We start from the raw sequence: 17,500 nt of genomic DNA, 5'->3' as shown, positions 1-17,500 counted from the left end.
TCCCTGGTATATTACCTTCCTGCTGGAGCGGGGGTTTTCCCCGGACATGATCGCTCCAGGAAAGAAAACAGAGAGAAAAAATCTTTTTTTTTTCTCCATTCCCATACCACGGAACAGAGCAGCAAAGAGTTGGATTGACAGGTAATGGTCGTGGTGGCGGGCAAGCGAAAAAAAAGGGCCGGATATGTTTCGGTGTTAACAACCGTTACCTCCTCCTCCTCTGCACCTTGCGGACTACCGGGGCTACAGGAAGTTGCTGCAGGTTGTACGTTCCGAATAACAAAACACAAGTCGCCATCCTCCAGTACCGCCCTCTGCAAACTGTCTCTGCATCTTCGATGGACGAACGAGGAGAAGGAAAAAAAAACATTCTGTCCGATAATGACGATGTTGTTCTAGGCCTGGCCCCCGGGGTCCGGTTAATATGTTATTTTTGCCGGAGGCGCCTACCAGCGGTCAGCGAACCACCAGGGGCGAGAAGGTCCAAAAATAACACTCCGACCAACGTTTCGGAAGTAGCGACACGGTGACGGAGACGACACCATGCCGGTGGTGACCGGTTGCAATCGAACTTTATTGCCGGTTTCGGCCCTGGGAAGAATGCACTCTTCCTCTCTCTGGCTCTGTTGAGGAACACGTTGCATCAGATCAGTGGATCAACAACAGGAAAGAAACTCGGACACGGCGCCACTGAAGCCGATCTCAACAGATCTCTCAACTCAATCCCAAAAGAAGTAAAGATCCGACCACCACGTCAAACAGTGCATCGACTGCGTAAATTAGAGGCTGAATTTCGAAAATTATGTTCCAATTTGAAGAGTTTAAACACGTGGCGTTACTCTCCACGATCTGATCTGCGCGAGTCACGTTAAGTCACGGCTTTCGCTAGTACAACGTTTCACAACTCAACCCCTAGAGGCCCGCGAGTGCACTGTACCGTAACCGTTAGCTTTGCCGTTTTTGGATTTGGATTTCTTCGAACGAAAAAAAAAACTCCAACGATTGAATCGCTCGCAGAGATTTGGATCCAACGCTTGGGATGTCGACGATCCGTTTGACGAGGTTTGTTGCTTCGTTATCCACAATCTCTGATCGCATGTTGGTGCAAAGCCTGAACAAACAACAGCACAAATACACGCGCAACAACAACATCTCGAGAGCAAGAGATTGATCGCTGTCTGCAATTGGGCGGGAGCCGAAGATCACAAACGCACGCACGCACTGTGGAGCACCATCGCCTTCGTCGTCTTCGTTGTGGTCGTCGTCGACGTCGATGCTCGAACTTTCTTCGATTGGAATTGGCCAGCCTATTTTATTTTTTGCTGCTTCCTTCCTCCAGCCACTGTCAATCACGGGCCACGCAGGTTTCCCTCCCCGGATTCGTGGGGAGAAAATTCGCCAACTTTCGAACTGCGAGCGGCATCGGGTTTTCCACGGGAAAACCCGGTCTCTCTCTCGGAAAGCCGGTCCCAAAACGGGCATCGGGGGCGCTGTCAATCAACGGTGTGTTTGTGGAGCATTTGCATGTGTAATTTAATCAGCAAATTTCTATCAAAGACCAACCCTAGAGCGTGTGGTGCTCAAGAGATTTGACCCATAATAATTAAGAGCGACCAAGCGACGGGTCTTCGGACTGAAGAGCGCACGATCTATCATTGCACCGTACTGCTACACCCACTTCACGGCGGCGTTGATCTCAACCGGCATCATCTAAATCATCAGAAGTATCAACATAACGCGACGAGACACCCAACGACCACGTTATCACCCATCACCATCATCGTAAAGAAGTCCGCGGACCGTGCTCTTCATCTACTACTGGCCGCAGTCGCTCTCATGAATACACAAGGCCCGTCGTCGTGCTGTGTCGGTCGACGTCCTTTCAACGAGCCACTCACGGACGGACGGACGGGCGGACGGACCATGGTGACCGACCTCTTGGCGCACATAAAAGCGGCCTAGACGCGGTGGCAAGACAACCGCTAGCCAAGTGGCCAAGTGGCGAGGCGACTAGACGCTGTGCCCGGGGGCCAATTGAAACAACACCCGGACGGTGCTATCGCACACGTCCAGCTCAAGGACGCGTGCGATAAATTCGCAGCAAATGCGATAATCCACTGGTGGTGCCACTTGGGGGAGGACGCGTTCCGTGGTGGCATTAATTAATTCGATCAACTTTTTCTTACTCCTCTAGTACCGACGTCTAGTTTGGTCAGAAGTCGATGCTGCTGGTCTGCTAGTTGCCATCGAAGTGAGATATCAGCTGCCTTTAGGGCTTCAAGTGAGGTCGGCGTATTTAGAACTGCGATGCTTGAGACTTTTCTTTGTCCTTCGAGGGAATCACGTCATAGAGCACATTAGCAGACGTTCTTTATGCCTCGAGATTCACGCTGCCTCGTGTTTGCTGCTGCTGCCGTATGATTGACGTTCCAAAAAAGATGATCCAGAATCATAATTCAAACATTTCCAGTCGTCAGCTCGATGGAAATGCAGATCTACGTCTACTCAACGGACATGTCTGCAGGGGAGGCGCCATCGGTAGAGTGGCATGGAACATGATGCATCGAGACTGCAATTCGATGAAACATTACACGGAGCTAGATAAATATTATTCAGCAGCATGTGCACGGAGTACGGATTTGCGATCATGGCTGCCCGCGTGTGTGCCCATGGAATGCAATGTCATAAAGTGATTCAGAAGGTGAAGAAAGATGCTGTACTACCGGAGGCACCACACGAGCGTGTTGTTTTGGCTGCGTAGAAAGAAAAATATGATGAGCGCTTTTGCTCATTTTTCATCGACGTGATCTTTGCCACGCCACAGACACTGGCACACTCACATCCTCAAACAAGGTCGCCTTGAACAGCCGGGAAAATGCGCAGTTTTCTCCCAGCCGGGGGGTTGTAGAACCGACGCCACGGATGACACTAAGGCGTGAAATGAAAACACTATTTGATTCAGAGTGACAAGACAAATCACGACGCACACAGGCAGAGAGCCGTTTTGTGCCACAATCGGTTGTGAAAGCTGCTGCTGATTGTCTACATAACAAAGGCAAGACGAGCGGGTTTGAAGATGATCCCACTGCTTCGAGCGCGTTACCTGCATTTAATCCACTGAACCAGAACACAGTCCACAGTCAAATTCGTTTACGCTTAAACGTGTTTTAAGTGGAAGGTAAAATTCCCATAAAACACCACGGAACCACCATGACTTCTCGGCCCAAACAATCGGTGACTCCGCTGTCGGTGGAATGTCCGTCCATGTGTGCGAGACAGATTACAACATCAGCTTCTCGTTTTCCCGGTCCCAAAAAACATCGAATGCGCCCCGGGGCGAGTGCACTTTTAGCAAGGAAGTTATGTTGCTCGGAGGACCATAAAAAGGCCAAGCCGGGAAAATATTATGTGGGGTCACACTTTTACAACCGAAACACGATAGTCGCGAGCAAGTGACAGCATGAGGAACTGGTGGATGTTAAACGATGTTCAATGGAGACGGTCGGTGTGATCGAATGATGGACATCTTTCATCATTATGCGCCCATAATGGTGGTGTTGATGGTGGTGATGAAACTGCACCTGACTGTTAGTGACACGATCATCAGCCGTCATCTTGGCAATGATTTACAAACACCAGTCTAAACTAATAAACAGTTCCACCAACTTTTAAGCGAAGACCGATGGTGACCAATGGTTGGTGCATAAGATGCATTTCACGCAACATAAACACACACCACGTTGCCGATGCCGTTGTGAACAGGTAAATCACGCGCTGCACCAAGGGGATGTCATGCTGCAGCTGCTGCTGATGATGTTCAAGTTCACGATGCACTACACTCTACTCGCGGTCAAAACGGACCCGATCGTTGTTGGCGCTTGTGCAAAACTGTGAGCGCGCGCGTCCATCCATCTGATGGACCAACCGCAGCAATGAATGCAACACCGCGATGGTACTGACTTGGCGCTTGGTGTGAGATCCATGCGCATCCATTGGCAGCATCCATTCATGATGAGATCACTCTCTCTCTCTCTCTCGCTCTCTCGAGGAGCCGGCGTGGGTAAATCACAAACGCGAAAGTGCGCCAACGCCGTGATGAGATCGTGAGTCATAGGCCGCGCGCTACACTAAATGAAAGAGCGGCCAGTGGTTGATATCGCGGCTGACGAGCGAGCGCGATTCGTCGCAATTCGAATGCCGAGCTGAGTCCGGAGAAGGAACAACCCGTGCTGACGATGATGATGATGATGCTGTTGGTTGTAAAAACGAGCGCGAAACGCAACGATATATAAATAAACTGTGACGGTGGTAGGTTCCCAGTTTGGAGACACGATCGTTGATCAACCGACATGATCGTGACAACCGGAGAACGTCCGTGAGCGGGCGACACACGATCCTCCTCGATTCCCGTGTAATTAAAATAAGAGAGCCAGAGATCGTGCGGCTCGTGCGTCGGTAATGATAAAATTTTAAAACTCCACTCGACCGGCAGAGTGGAGCATAAATTGGAAAATATTTAATTTCAAAACAGACTTTTCACGAATTTTTCCGGGGCGAGGGCTGCTGTTCGTCACATAAATCAATCTACGCCACCGCGAAAGGGTCGATGGTGTTTAGTTTTTCTCCAAAAACTTCAAGGGCGTACGTCTCCAACGACAGATCCCGTGGGACCACTTGTTGTCACGCTCGGCACGAGCACCGTATTCCCGTGGAAAGCGGACACGCTGGTGCACTGATGTGGTGCTCTCAAATTGGATCTCAAATTCTCGTGAAAATGGACCGGAACCATATGTTTACCGTGATGCTTGGTGGTTCGATAGCTGGTTCGAGCGTTTCTGTGCAACGTGACCTGACGTTGAATTTATGGTTCTCTTCGTGGCGGCGGGGGGTGCGGTATTCCTCCCGAAACCCAATCGCCGTTCCAGTAAACCGGAAGACTAGTGGAACGATTTGTTTGTGCCAAGCCTTTTGATCTTCGAGCGGAAAATTTGGTTTTCGAAATGCACGGTTTGGGAACGTAAATTATGCTTTTTGATGTATGCGAAGTAGCATATAAAGGGCCTAAGGTCCTTTAGTGATGGATGGAACAGTCCAAAGGGAATTCTTTCCATTTATCAAACATTTCTAATCCGTTCCCATTATTCTAAAAACTATTTCCAGAAATTCCTTCTAGAGTTTCTTCACAAAATGCCGCATATTTCCATCTCTACCTGTCTCTTTTGATCCACATATCACTAGAAAATCGTTCCATTTTGATGGAGACGCCGCGCATACCACGACTGCAAGCATTACATGAATTGAGACATTCAAATGATGACACCAGCAGCAGCAGCAGCAGACAGCGACTCGCCGCAACCAATCAATGCCACGCTATGCAACCAGCTTCGGCTTCGGCAAAAGGGCCGCAACAGAACAGAGCATAAACATGGATGTCGCAACACTTGCCGGCGGCGACAGGGAATAAAAAGACGAAGGCGCCAACCGATGCGCTCACTTGTCTTGGGCAATACCGCGCCTCGATTCAATTAGCATCCGGCGACACACACATCCGGTCGATTCGGCACCGGCTGGCGGTCGCCTAGCTGTCGGTGGCAATCACACATACGGACCCCGGGAGGAGATCTGCGCAGACGCCCGGAGCCGAGATGCCATTTTGCAGCGTTTTTTTTTTTATGATACCACCGCCACGGAGGGCTGCATTAGCATCACTCTCATAGGCGTTCCGACTGCATCTGGTGGGCGCCACCACCACTGCGTTATGCTATTAGAGATGCACACGAGGAGGCGTATGCGAATGAGAAGATTTTCCGGAGAAGAAAATAAAAATCAATACCTCCACCACCGGTGAGGTTGTTCTCCTTGTTGGCATCCTTATCCTTTTGAATATGGGCCGCAAGCTTACCTGAAATGGATAAAAAGAATAGAGAGAAGAAAGATGTTAGATAAAATGGAAAAAGGATATGATTTTCTAATTTCAAATAACGTCTGCAATCTCAAAACTTGAATTTTATGTTTTTTCATGCTCCATCAAGTTGATCTCTGCGATCCCACCAAAAAGCGGCTCCTGTGCCCCACAATTTAAGCAAAACCCGGGGCCAGACTCCCACACCAAACCGACCCAATTTCCCAATTACACCTCTGGCTCTGGTCTGGCTGGCTGGCTGGCTGGCTGGAAAGCTGGGGAATGGCCGCGAAATGCCGCAACGGAGAGCAGGTGCCAGAGGCTGGTTTACTGGGCCATTTAGCACGGAAAGCAATGAAGCAAAAGACCACATGGTAGAAGGGAACACCGGAGACGGCGAAGAAGAAGAAGAGGAGGAGGAGGAGTGCAAAGAGGTGCAATCGAGAGCACAGCTCCATCAACGAACAACCGTCGTCGGTGGTTCGGGTGTTCTGCAGTGTCCCAGTTTAGGGTTCCATGCGAACCCTATAATCGCCGTCAACTGGGCCAACAGCACCGGGCCCGGATTGTGGAGTGAAGTGAATGTGTTTCCAAATTTTACATACAATTTCAAACCGGTACCGCACATCGGACACGCGGTGCCGATTCGATTCGATAGCCCCAGCACACCGCACCGAATCGTCGAAGCGACCAACGAGAGAAGCGCAACATCGTAGCAGCCACCAGAGCCTGCATGGTCCCTGTTCGAGACAATTAATGTTGATGCAATGAAACGCACGTAATTCATTTTATCGCTCACATCTGTTCAAGAGAGACAGAGAGACTGAGAGAGAGCGCATGATGATCGGGTGGCCACCTCGAGGGTCTTTGAGAGGGAAAATTACAAAAAAAAAAAATACTTTGATTCAACCGGAATTTACATCACACACGCCACAACAACAACACAACACCTGATGATGGTTTCTGGTCGATACGTACTTTTCGCAAGATTTCGTTTGGCTTTCTTCCACGGTATGAGATAGATTAATGAGTTCATTATGTTGGCGCGACGCGAATCGTGGCAAATTGCACACGCAGCCTCCGATGTTTCGCTGCCGCTTTCCTAGCTGGCTCGTGGTAATCGTGGAGTTGTTTTTGCCACGAAAAGTGAGTTTTCTTTTAAAGACGGAATCGAACAGTAGATTATGCTGCTTGAATGTCACACTCTTATGCAGTGGTGATGGAGCACGCAATTCGCGAATATTGGCCAAACACTCGGCTGCTTCGACAACCTCTTGATTGAGAAACACACCACACAGACACGCACACAAACACGGTATCCTGGTGGCTCAGCTGACCAAGTGATCTACACACAATAGAGGCGAACTTTCATGCACTTCAGGTACCGAGGGACGTTCGAGAACGACCGCACTTGTCCCGTTTTTTAATGGAAAATCTCTTTTTGGGGTTCCTCACAACCAAACGAACAAGACGAATAACAACAGGAGCACCAGGATATCGAGTCGAGTGTAGCACCAGAAGGCTCGCTCGCTTGACAGAAGTAGTAGCTTCTGTTCTGTTAGAGCGCGCCGCTCTACCACCGCAACACAGATGACAGGACGAGAGTGTGAGCCTCTGAGCCGGAGCAAACACAGACCACCATAGACACCGGTGCTCCACGCGGGTGAAAGGCAAAAACGGCCGGGAGGGACTCCTGGAGGTGGGAAAAGTCCAGAGAAGGGTGAGTCGCGCGTCGCGTGTCCGCTATTGCTTTTTCGGTGAATGGCACCAACACACCGAATGGCGCAGTCGGTCGCAATACGGCGCCATCTAGAAGGCCTTTTCCTTTTTTTTCCTCCAATACTTGGTTGTATTTGTGTGCGGAAAATCACTTTTGACAGAAGAACCCTTCACTTTTCCCTCGGTGGCCGATCGGTGGAAAACTTTGCTTGGGAAAAGTGTGCGCGCGCACACCACCACAGGACACACACAGATACACACGCGCATGGTGCAGCAGCGAAGCAACGAGGAGGACATGGACATGTCATGCTGTTATGTTGCGCTCGAGCAACGTGTCTTAGGGAGAGAGAGAAACCATCGAGTTGGATGAGTCATCGCGTCGCAGTTGCGATTCCTTCCTCAAGATCTCATCCTTGGCCCCTCATTTCCCCCGGAAAACTCTCTGGTCGCTCTCTCTCTCGCTCTATGTGTTGACATTTTCCGGCCAAGCATGGACGAAGGAGAAGGAAAATTGTGTCCGTAGTCCGGAAAATTCGAGCAAAATCGTGACGTTACAAAAATAGGAGATGGAAAGAGAAAACAACAGAGAGGGAAAAAGGGAGAGAGAAGGAAAATAAATGGGAAAACTCAGCGGGAATCCGTTCGGATTAGCATGGTGGTCTCGCCAGCCAGCTAGCCAGCTGGCCACCCAAAGTGTTGCTTGGCTTGTCCATCGCTCTCTTTTTCTTTCAGTCACTCTCTCTCTCTCTCTCTCTCTCTCTCTCTCTCTCTCTCTCTCTCTCTCGCTTAATGTTGTTGGAAAATGTGGATTTCGGGTGCAAACTACAGGGTGCCACCGATGTGCGAATGCAAATCTGGATCATTAAAATTGGTGAAAAAATGTAAAATTGGAAGTCAAATATAAATCAGCATAATGCATCGCACATTTTAAAATTAAATTAAAATGTTTTTAAATTACGAAATTACGAGGTAAATGCAGAGTGGAATGCCAAGTAGCAAGCGTGGTTCTATAAAACAATTCACAAAAAAACGCATTGTTTCTCGTTGTCCATTCTGTTCGTTACACTTGGCAACATTAAGGCTTGCATCATTGCCTCAACACAACAACGAGGAATGGGAAATACTGCTTTGGAGTCACAATACGATACCGATGGATGATCGCAATCTCGGTGCAACGACCCCATTCTTAACCAACCATCGTACGCCATTCTCGCGATAAATCAGGTAGCGCCAGTAAAATCCTTGGAGGTTGCAGCACCTGACGGACTTTGCATAAACTCCCCATTCAGCCCCCTCTCGCAAGACCGGCCGGACAGGTGACAATGGTAAAGTGGTTGTGGCCAGCCCACAACAACACGCACCTGACAAGGTTGCAAAGCGAGCCGCCGAGCACGTAAACGCCACTCTGTCTATCACCCTCGTCGTCGTGATGATGATGTGAAGGAGGAACTGGCTCGCCAGACATATGATGTAACGGGCGCACTCGCTGGAATTAGTTTAAAGCTTGGCAGCCTGGCCCCCTGAGGGAGAGATGCAATCAATGATGCGGTAAACATAATTTCCATTTTCCAACATCGACTTCGCCGTCGATCGAAGCGACGATGCGCAGCCGAACTCAGGGGGCCGAAGCAGCTCTTGTTGGTTGTTCGTTTCTAGCATTTATCGAACCTAATAGAGCGTGCAAAAAATCAAACATACACCCGGAGGGTGACGCCGCCACTGCTGCTGGAGCCTCGGTGTTCGGTGCCAACGACGAGCCACCATTAATCGAGTTCCGTGGGAGACTCCCTCCCTCCGGTGGGGAGTAATTAATTTATCGAGGGTAATTGCGGTCAGATCGCGTAACATCATTTGCACATTTGGCAAAGGCAGCCATTTGGCATTGGCCAAATGCATATTGTTTCCAATCCAATTATGAACCAGCCGTGATCGCGCCCATCTCATCTGTTGTGTTTGATCGAACAACAGAGAGAGGAAGAGAGAGAAAGCTTGACATTCAAAAAAGGGTAAAGTTGGAAGTGTCATAGGCAATATTTGCTACGGGGTTTATGTTGCTTTAATGAGAATCCTGAAATAGGTTCTTAAATGCTGAATGACCCCAAGGGGCGACTAGTTAAGTTGTCTTCTCAAGTGTCCCTCATCAACGTACTTTACGATCGTCTACGTCCAAGACACTCCCCTCTTCATCACCAGTTCTCCGGTTCCCGCCAGTAATTACTCGAATCACGAATCGAACACGATAACTGTCACCATCAAGGAGACAAGATAATTCTCCTTCCACACCGTCAACGTCGCCATCGCGCTATATTGGGGAACCGAAATCATCTTGACCTTCGACTGGGCTGCCGTTCGATTTTATATCGCTTTTTGTGACGCTCTCCCGACGATTCCATTTATCCTTCAATGCCAGACATGCGGATTGCGTGTATCGTTGCATACCTTTAATGTGTTTCGCTACTTTCAGCGAACTCCAGAGCGGATCTCGGACCACCTTCGGTCCGTTGAGATACTCCTGATGTTGCTGCTGCTGCTGCTGCTGCTGCTGCTGCTGGTCGGGCCTCCGATAGAGGTCAAAGTCACCGTTACCACCGTACAGTATGGGATGATGGCCACCACCACCACCGCCACCGTTGCTCGATTTGAGCTTGTTCAAGCGGTTCTGCTGCTCGCAGAAGTTTCGACGCTTGAGCTCCTCCTCAAGCAGTGCATCCTGCAGCCGATGATGGTCGCGCCCAGGCGGTCGCATTGGCTGTGATCGATGATGCTGCTTCGATGCTCGATCATCCATCGAACCATCGTCGGTGCGATGGCGAAGGACGTGCCCGTTACTCACGCCAATATCGTTGTGTCCAACGATATCCGTGGTGCGGGCAATGGCCGCCAGTAACTTGCTGCCACCTTTCTTACCGACGCCTCCACCACCGGTCAGTCGGCCCATCGCATCCGCACTGACTCTCCGTGGTCCAACGCCTAGCAATTGCTCCAAATAAAGTGCCTCTTTGGCGGTGCACATGACAGACAAGGAGATTGGCACACACTTCCACTAGGATTTGGACGGACACTCGTCAGCATAGTTCTGCTCGGATCGAGTTTTGTCACTCACTATGTTTGGGACACATCAATCACATGCTAGCAGTCGAGAACCTATATTCACTTGAACGGCAAATCAACAAATTGAATTGAAACAAAATTACCAAACGCCCCGAAAATCACTCTGCGAAATCACAACAAGGATCGAGCTGGATGACCTAGAAAAGCCGATCATGCCGGAAAATCATGCGGAAAGCACTCCAAATGCATCGTGTGCATCTTAAAACCACACATAGATGAACACGAATCACCATGAGTCACCTTCAGCAACGGAACAGCACAGCACAGTCCCTAGATCGTCGAACAGGTTGCACGGCGCCTCAATTTGGGACACAATTCCAAGTCACAGATCACGATCGACGATGAGGATCTTCAGTGAGTGATCCGTGGCTGCGTATCTTTCAGAGACTGTGTCACCTGCACTGGCGCACTGCTCCAAACGAATGCCAAGCTTCCAACCTCCAATTGTGCTCCTTTCATCTGCTGCTGCTGCTGCTGCTGCTGCTGCTGCTGCTCATCCCTACTTTACTGCCAATTAAGACCTTTGCTTCCCCGTTGGGTAGCGTCAACACTGTTCACACTGTCTTCGTAACTCTCCTCTCCAAGTACGCACCTCACTAGCAAACGGTGCGTCGTGTATGGTAACGAAGAGGAAGAACCCGGGGCCAAAGATCACAATTGATCCTCCGGCTACAACACGCACGATCGCACACGAAGAACGCTCGAAGATCGCTTCGAAGAAGTGTGGAACGTCGTGCGGCACGCTAGCTACTCGCACCGCCTAACACCAACATGCAACTGAACCGCGTGCGTGCGTGAGCTGAACTTGGAACGCCACAACGCGATCGCGTTTCGCGCAACTCCGCGCGGCCGGGGAACACTCTCTCCCGCGCTCTCTTGCTCTCGATCGCTCTCACTCTCCTGTTATGGTTAGTATAGGGTTTTGGACATTTTTCTTGAGACCTTTTGCTGGGGCGATCATCAAACTAGTAGCCTTGATGCTGCTGGTGCGTCATTTAAGTTGGTTGAAAAAGTATGATCACTGATTGTTTAAGTTAAACATATTTTTATACAAAAACTTAAACTCAAACCAAGTTCAAAACTTGCTCTTGGCACTCGGTAATTAGCGAGCATAATTAGAGCAGAGTAAAATATGCACCAACGCCATCGCCTCGAAGACATCTTTCGAGGCTGTCTGTAATGAAATGGCACAAACGCCAAATCATCATCATTACCCATCATCGTCAAACTCAAAACCAACTCCTCCTAATAACAGGCATCTTTTCTTCTATCCCCTGAGCGAAAGCAAACCAAACCAAAGACAGAAATGAAAAACTCGATTTCCAAATCTAATCCCGGCCCGGCCATCGGTGAAGGTTAGCAAGCGTGCTATATGGTTAATGGGAGAGTTTGTCCAGCAAAAGTGCCAAAAGCAGAGGGATAGTTGATTTCCACCTTTCGGTTGGTGACTTTAATGCGAGCGAGCGCCTTCTTTTGAAGATCAACGCAATGGATGGTCTGTAGCAGCAGCTGATGATGATGATGATGATGATGATGATTGCACATTTCTCCACTTTGCCAGGGTGCCAAAAAGAGCGCAGGCAAAAAAGCCAAATTTCTCGGCCACATATGGCACCGCTGGTCAATCGGTGGCGCTAATATTTTTTGCCACAACAACTTAGGCCCCCCCCCCGCGCTCTGCACGCATTTCTAAACGCACCTTTCAGCGCTACAATTTTCGGGTGCCGTCAAAAAAAACGAAGAGAAAAAAATAGAAGAAGGTGCCTCATTTCACGACCACCGCTCATAATTCCTTCGATATTAATCTATTTCACTCGCATCAATCACAAAGGCGACCGCACCGCGATTTATCTCGTGCGATCGCAAGTTTTTGCCTTGATGAAAACATATTGCTCCACGTGCGGCATGATGGCTTTGGTGTTGTGGTTGAGAAGAGACGCGACGCACGATGGTTGCAGGGCGAGTGGTGGCGGGAAATGAAAACGAAATTCGCATCGGAATCAATGGAGATTTCAAATCAAGCAACGCCACACGCTGAGACCCTTTACGCTCGTTCACTCCCTGCTCTAACTTTCCTTCATTTCTATTTCGATTTTCGAGGGTTTTGGTCTGGCGGCAGGCCAATACTTAATGCCACTTCCTGGCTGGCTGGCGAAAGTTAAAACAATATCAGCTGGAAGTGGGCGGTGATGGTGTGGTCCGGGGGGGGGGGGGGGGGGGGTGGGCTTGCAGCGAAGGGAACAAGCGCTGCTGCTATTGCCACAGATAAATGCAATGATAAACGCATTACGATTGCTGCTCTTAACCGAGCATTCCGTGGGCCCGATCGAGGGTGGAAACCTGGTGGAAAAGAGCCCCCAAGCCCATTAGCATCGGCGACTATGCGGCGCCAATCGTCATGATGGTGTGTTTCAGTTTTTTTTTGTTTAGGATTTTTTTTCTTCTTTATTTTCGTAGCCAATGAATATTAATTTGGGCGTGTGAAAGACCACAGCACAGCTGAGAAGATGATGCGTAACACTAGGCGGTAGTGTATGTAAAACACAATTTGCCGACATCAGCACCCCATTCGATGGCGCTGCGCGTGATGATGGATGGCGAGTAATTGAATTAAATACATAAAATAAATTCCATTTCACTCCAGAAGCGGTACGTCACGAACGTGAAGCCACTTCGTAACACACGGTGGTCCCATTGGTTGGTGCGGTTCTTGCTCGCGGGAGAGATTTAGTGGCCATCCCGGGGTGAAGCAAGTCCGCACCGTCCGCATCGTCCACAAGAGAGCATCCCTGTTAAGCCCATCCAGGGCCCCCATAATGATGGCCATAAAGACGCAACCGGTCCGCCGGCCAGGCCATCCCAGGCCATAAACAACATTGCACGCTGTTCGCGGGTTCGCGCGAAAAATAAGCTGAAGACGCCAAGGAACTCCCGAGCCGAAGAGGAAGCTCTCGCTCTCCAGTCTCTCGGGGTACGGGTGTGAAATCAGGTGTTGCGGTATTCCGTGCATGCCGACCGTGTGTCTGCAGTGATGAAGCGAAGGTGGCAAAACATTACAAACCGACGGTCAAAAGCGCGCCCCAAAGTCTCGCTCTCGGTGCGATGTCGGTGATCGGTGTGAAGATCTTTATCCAAATGTTTACAGTTTGATCATTTGGCAAACAGTCCTTGGGCCCTTTTCACTTTCTGTTGGAGTTCACGGAAGGTTCCGTCTAGACATTAGATATGTGCGACTGTTGGACCACCGCAGAAGAAGAAGCCAAATGGACAAACGGACGCTCCCTAGACACATAGAAGAGTGTACGCGTCGAGTTGCAGTTGCTCGAATGTCTTGCTTGCTTTCATGCATTCTGTCGTGTTATGACGAACGCCCTGGACGTGCTTATGATCCGTGGCAGTGCAATCGAAACATTTCTACTCAATATTAATTCTGACAGCACACCCCGGGACCTACCGAGACGTCCATTTGACGATCGGATAGATGGATGGATCGATGAGGGGGATTTCTGATGACCGGGCACGACGGATGCTGCCGGTATCCGGTGGCCTGCGATGGTTGTTTGGTGAGGAAACGAGTGCATAATCCAAACATAAAATCCAGTTGCCACCACCATCACCGAGACCAAAGCAGCAATAATCCGTCTGCCAATCCTGGCGGCATGTTTGGCAAACCATCATCCCATCGGATCTGGATGTCGTAAATCGATAAACCAAACACGATCCAATTTCTTCTCTCTCTCCGTAAGCAAGCTGCTCCAGTATCGGTTTTGTTGCTACCGAACGAACGTTAGCCCTTCAAAGGCAGATTAGTAATTTGTAAAAATGTCTTCGTCGCGCCACGCTGTGATGGAGTTTTTCCTTCTAAACCGAAACGCATCCTCGCATCTCCTATCACGGATTGCGACTGTCCGGGGAGTGAAAGCGCAAAAATCGGTTCACGACGACGAGACGGCGAGCGTCGAGCCATCGAGGCGCCTTCCAAGTATCGCCGGAACCTCCTCGACCACTCGCACTCGAGAGATGCTGCTGCAGCATACTCCTTCCCCTCCACGCTCTCGATCGTTGTTCGATTAATTAAAAGCCACGTAACGATTGCTATAATCAATGTCGATGTGGCGACCGGCGCACAAAACGAGAACTAACGGTTGACGGTTCGCGTTGGGGTTCGGCGTAACGCAAACCGATCGAAGCTGAACTGATCGAGCGCTGCCAAAAGAAGAGCACGACGGACGGCCGGCACCAGCCGGCGTGGCTTTCTTCCGGCTTGGTTGCGGAACACGCTTCCGTCTTCCGACGCGAGCGCTCGCTCAATCGAGCGTGACACGAAGCAGATCGTTAGCAAAACATTAGGGCCACCGCTGGCAGCAGCAGCAGCAGTAACATAAAAAGAAGACGAAAAAAAACCTCCGTCTCATGGTTGGCAATTAAAATCAGGGGGGTGGTGCGGAAGGGAGGAATGTCGAGGGCTCCAGAGATGCCACGAGTCCATCGTACCCTGTGATCTCCACCCTCGGCTCGACTTAGATAACCATCCAAGCTTTTGGAGGGCTGCTAACGACACTCGCGCTCATCTTGGCGTCGCGTGCGTCACTCGGAAAGCAGGAAAAGTGTTATCCAAACAGTCAACCTGCCAGCCAGCGCGCTAACGACCTATTCGATGACTCGAAGTTTCTTGCAGTGCGCAGTGACTGCAGCTTCCGCTACGGTGGACATATTTGGACAAATGAATTTCCGTCCCGCGAGATCGTGGCGCACGTTGAAACGGAAACCTGCATCGCATAAAGCGGTTAACGAACGCGAGAAAGTGGCCACTAGTAAGCTACCGCCCTCATGCGTAGCCCACTGGACATTCGCTTCCTCTCTCTCTCTCGCTCTCTGTTTCTCTTCATCCGAACTGAAACCTAAATCACGATCGATTGAATCGAGGGTTCAAGATCATGACCACAGGTGTGCGTAACACGTACCACGAGCGGAACCTGGACGCTAAGGCATCTGTTTAATCGCACCATTTTAATGGATTAATCGCGCAAAAAGGCCCGATCCTCGGTGTTGATTGCTTTTAGCGTTGAGAAGGGAGGGCGCCTTCGAGCGTCAATCGATCGGTGCGGTTTCGATGTTTATGCTGCGTAGCATTGCCGGATTGCTGGAGTGCTGGTGAAATGCCACCGTGCGTAGCAGCTACACGGGGCCGTGAAGCATGTACAACATGGCGCTGCTACTCGCGCGCGGGGCATTTCTCCAACCGTTGATTGACCAACTGATGGGCAATCAATGGGAACCGCACAGTAATGTTTTTTTGGGCAAATTAGCAACCCCTCATTGGTACATTCGACATGGTAATTACAAAGTTTGGATGTAAGTGCTGGAGTTTAAAAACAGGTAAATATAGATCGGAGATAATGAAGCAGAAAAAAAGCAATGACAAGCAATCAAATAAAGAAGTAAAGTAGTGACTATAACTCTCTGAAATTTATTAAAACAATTCTCAAAGGTATATTAACAACATAATCAAAGAAAATTATAGAAAAGAGCAGGTGAATAATGAGTTGAAAGAGAAAATAATAGAAGACTAAAGTAAGTAAGTACGAAGAAATAAGATGATGAATTTTAAAAACAGTGGTGGAGTTAAATTTCAATCTGGTAAATAAATTCAATCAGTTCAACGATTGTTAAAAAATAAAGAGATGTTTTTATCAAACTTTGATTTAACTGGAATTGGAATTTACAATGTTACTCTTCACCACCGTATCCACTTTACACTAATTTATCATTTAAATTGCTTTCCGTTTTGCCATTTACTCTTCTCTTTTGCATCACACCAACGGCAAATCAAACTCAAACCGAGCACAGAACACTGGTAACTGTTCGCTTACAGCAGAAAAAAAGAAACACGCAACATCAAGGTAAATACTTTTTGTGCAAATCTGCAACGTGTCAAGGGCTGTCACGTCGAATCGCCGCCTGGTTAAACACGTAGCTGAGGACCAAACACCAAAAAGAAAAAAAACCAGTCGACTCCAAACTAGATCGAAAGGGTGGCACATCCGTCATGGCGGTATATGGCGCTGGCCAGCAACTGGGTGTTATGCGGAAACCCACCAGCTCCTCACCAACGCCCCATCGGAGTGTAATTATGCGTCCACGGCACGTAACTGCAACGAGTGCATTTTCGTTGCTCCGATGCGAATGTTTACCGGAGTGTCGTTGAAGTATACCGCCTTTACCGGAAGGATGCCGACGGATCTCTCGCCCGAATCGGGGCGAATTGTCAACAGCAAGTAAACTATGTTGCCGCTTCCCTTTATGCAAACAGGTTTTTGGGTGGTTTGTTTTTGGGAAACCCTCGTCCCATGACTCCTGTGGTGATGGTGCACTTTTCCATCGAAAGAAAATCCATTATCCAGCCAACAGAAGCTTCGTTCACTAGAACTCCATGTCGTGGAGCCCATCCATTTGGAGTGAGCGACTTTTCCCATTCATCGCACCGTGCCAGGCCGTGTCGTGCCGGTGCGTAATGCGCTTATCTACGCATGAAACACCCGGTTGAATTACCACAGTTTTCCATTAACCGACTTGCCCGACTGGCCCGACTGGCTCCTTCCGTTTCACCACCGTCCATCCGGCCGGCTTTCGGGTTTGATTTTTCCGATGGGAATTCCATTTTCCTACTCCGAATCCAGTTAATTTCTTTCTAGCTCATCGCACCCCGTGTGAGTGCGTGAATGAGAGAGCGAGAAAGACAGAGAAGGAGAGCGAGGGTGTGAAAAG

General features: G+C 49.4%; 1 protein-coding gene across 5 annotated transcripts in view; it reads right to left on the bottom strand.

Moving 5' to 3' along the window:
* LOC126572197 (uncharacterized) overlaps positions 1 to 17,500 on the bottom strand; it is a 107,599-nt gene that overhangs the window by 13,686 nt on the left and 76,413 nt on the right. For 4 of the 5 annotated variants that reach the window (XM_050231308.1, XM_050231309.1, XM_050231310.1 and 1 more), the window contains exon 7: positions 5,834 to 5,902. The exons of the other annotated variant lie outside the window; for it this stretch is intronic. In XM_050231308.1, coding sequence (XP_050087265.1) covers positions 5,834 to 5,902 — 69 coding nt within the window. The remainder of the gene's footprint in view (positions 1 to 5,833; positions 5,903 to 17,500) is intronic. 5 annotated transcript variants of the gene reach the window in all.

The sequence above is a fragment of the Anopheles aquasalis genome, chromosome 2 (genome assembly GCF_943734665.1).
Source record: "Anopheles aquasalis chromosome 2, idAnoAquaMG_Q_19, whole genome shotgun sequence".
In the NCBI taxonomy this organism is placed as follows: Eukaryota; Metazoa; Arthropoda; class Insecta; order Diptera; family Culicidae; genus Anopheles; species Anopheles aquasalis.
Note: the sequence above shows the minus strand (reverse complement) of the source record. Positions and strands in the feature narration are given on the sequence as shown.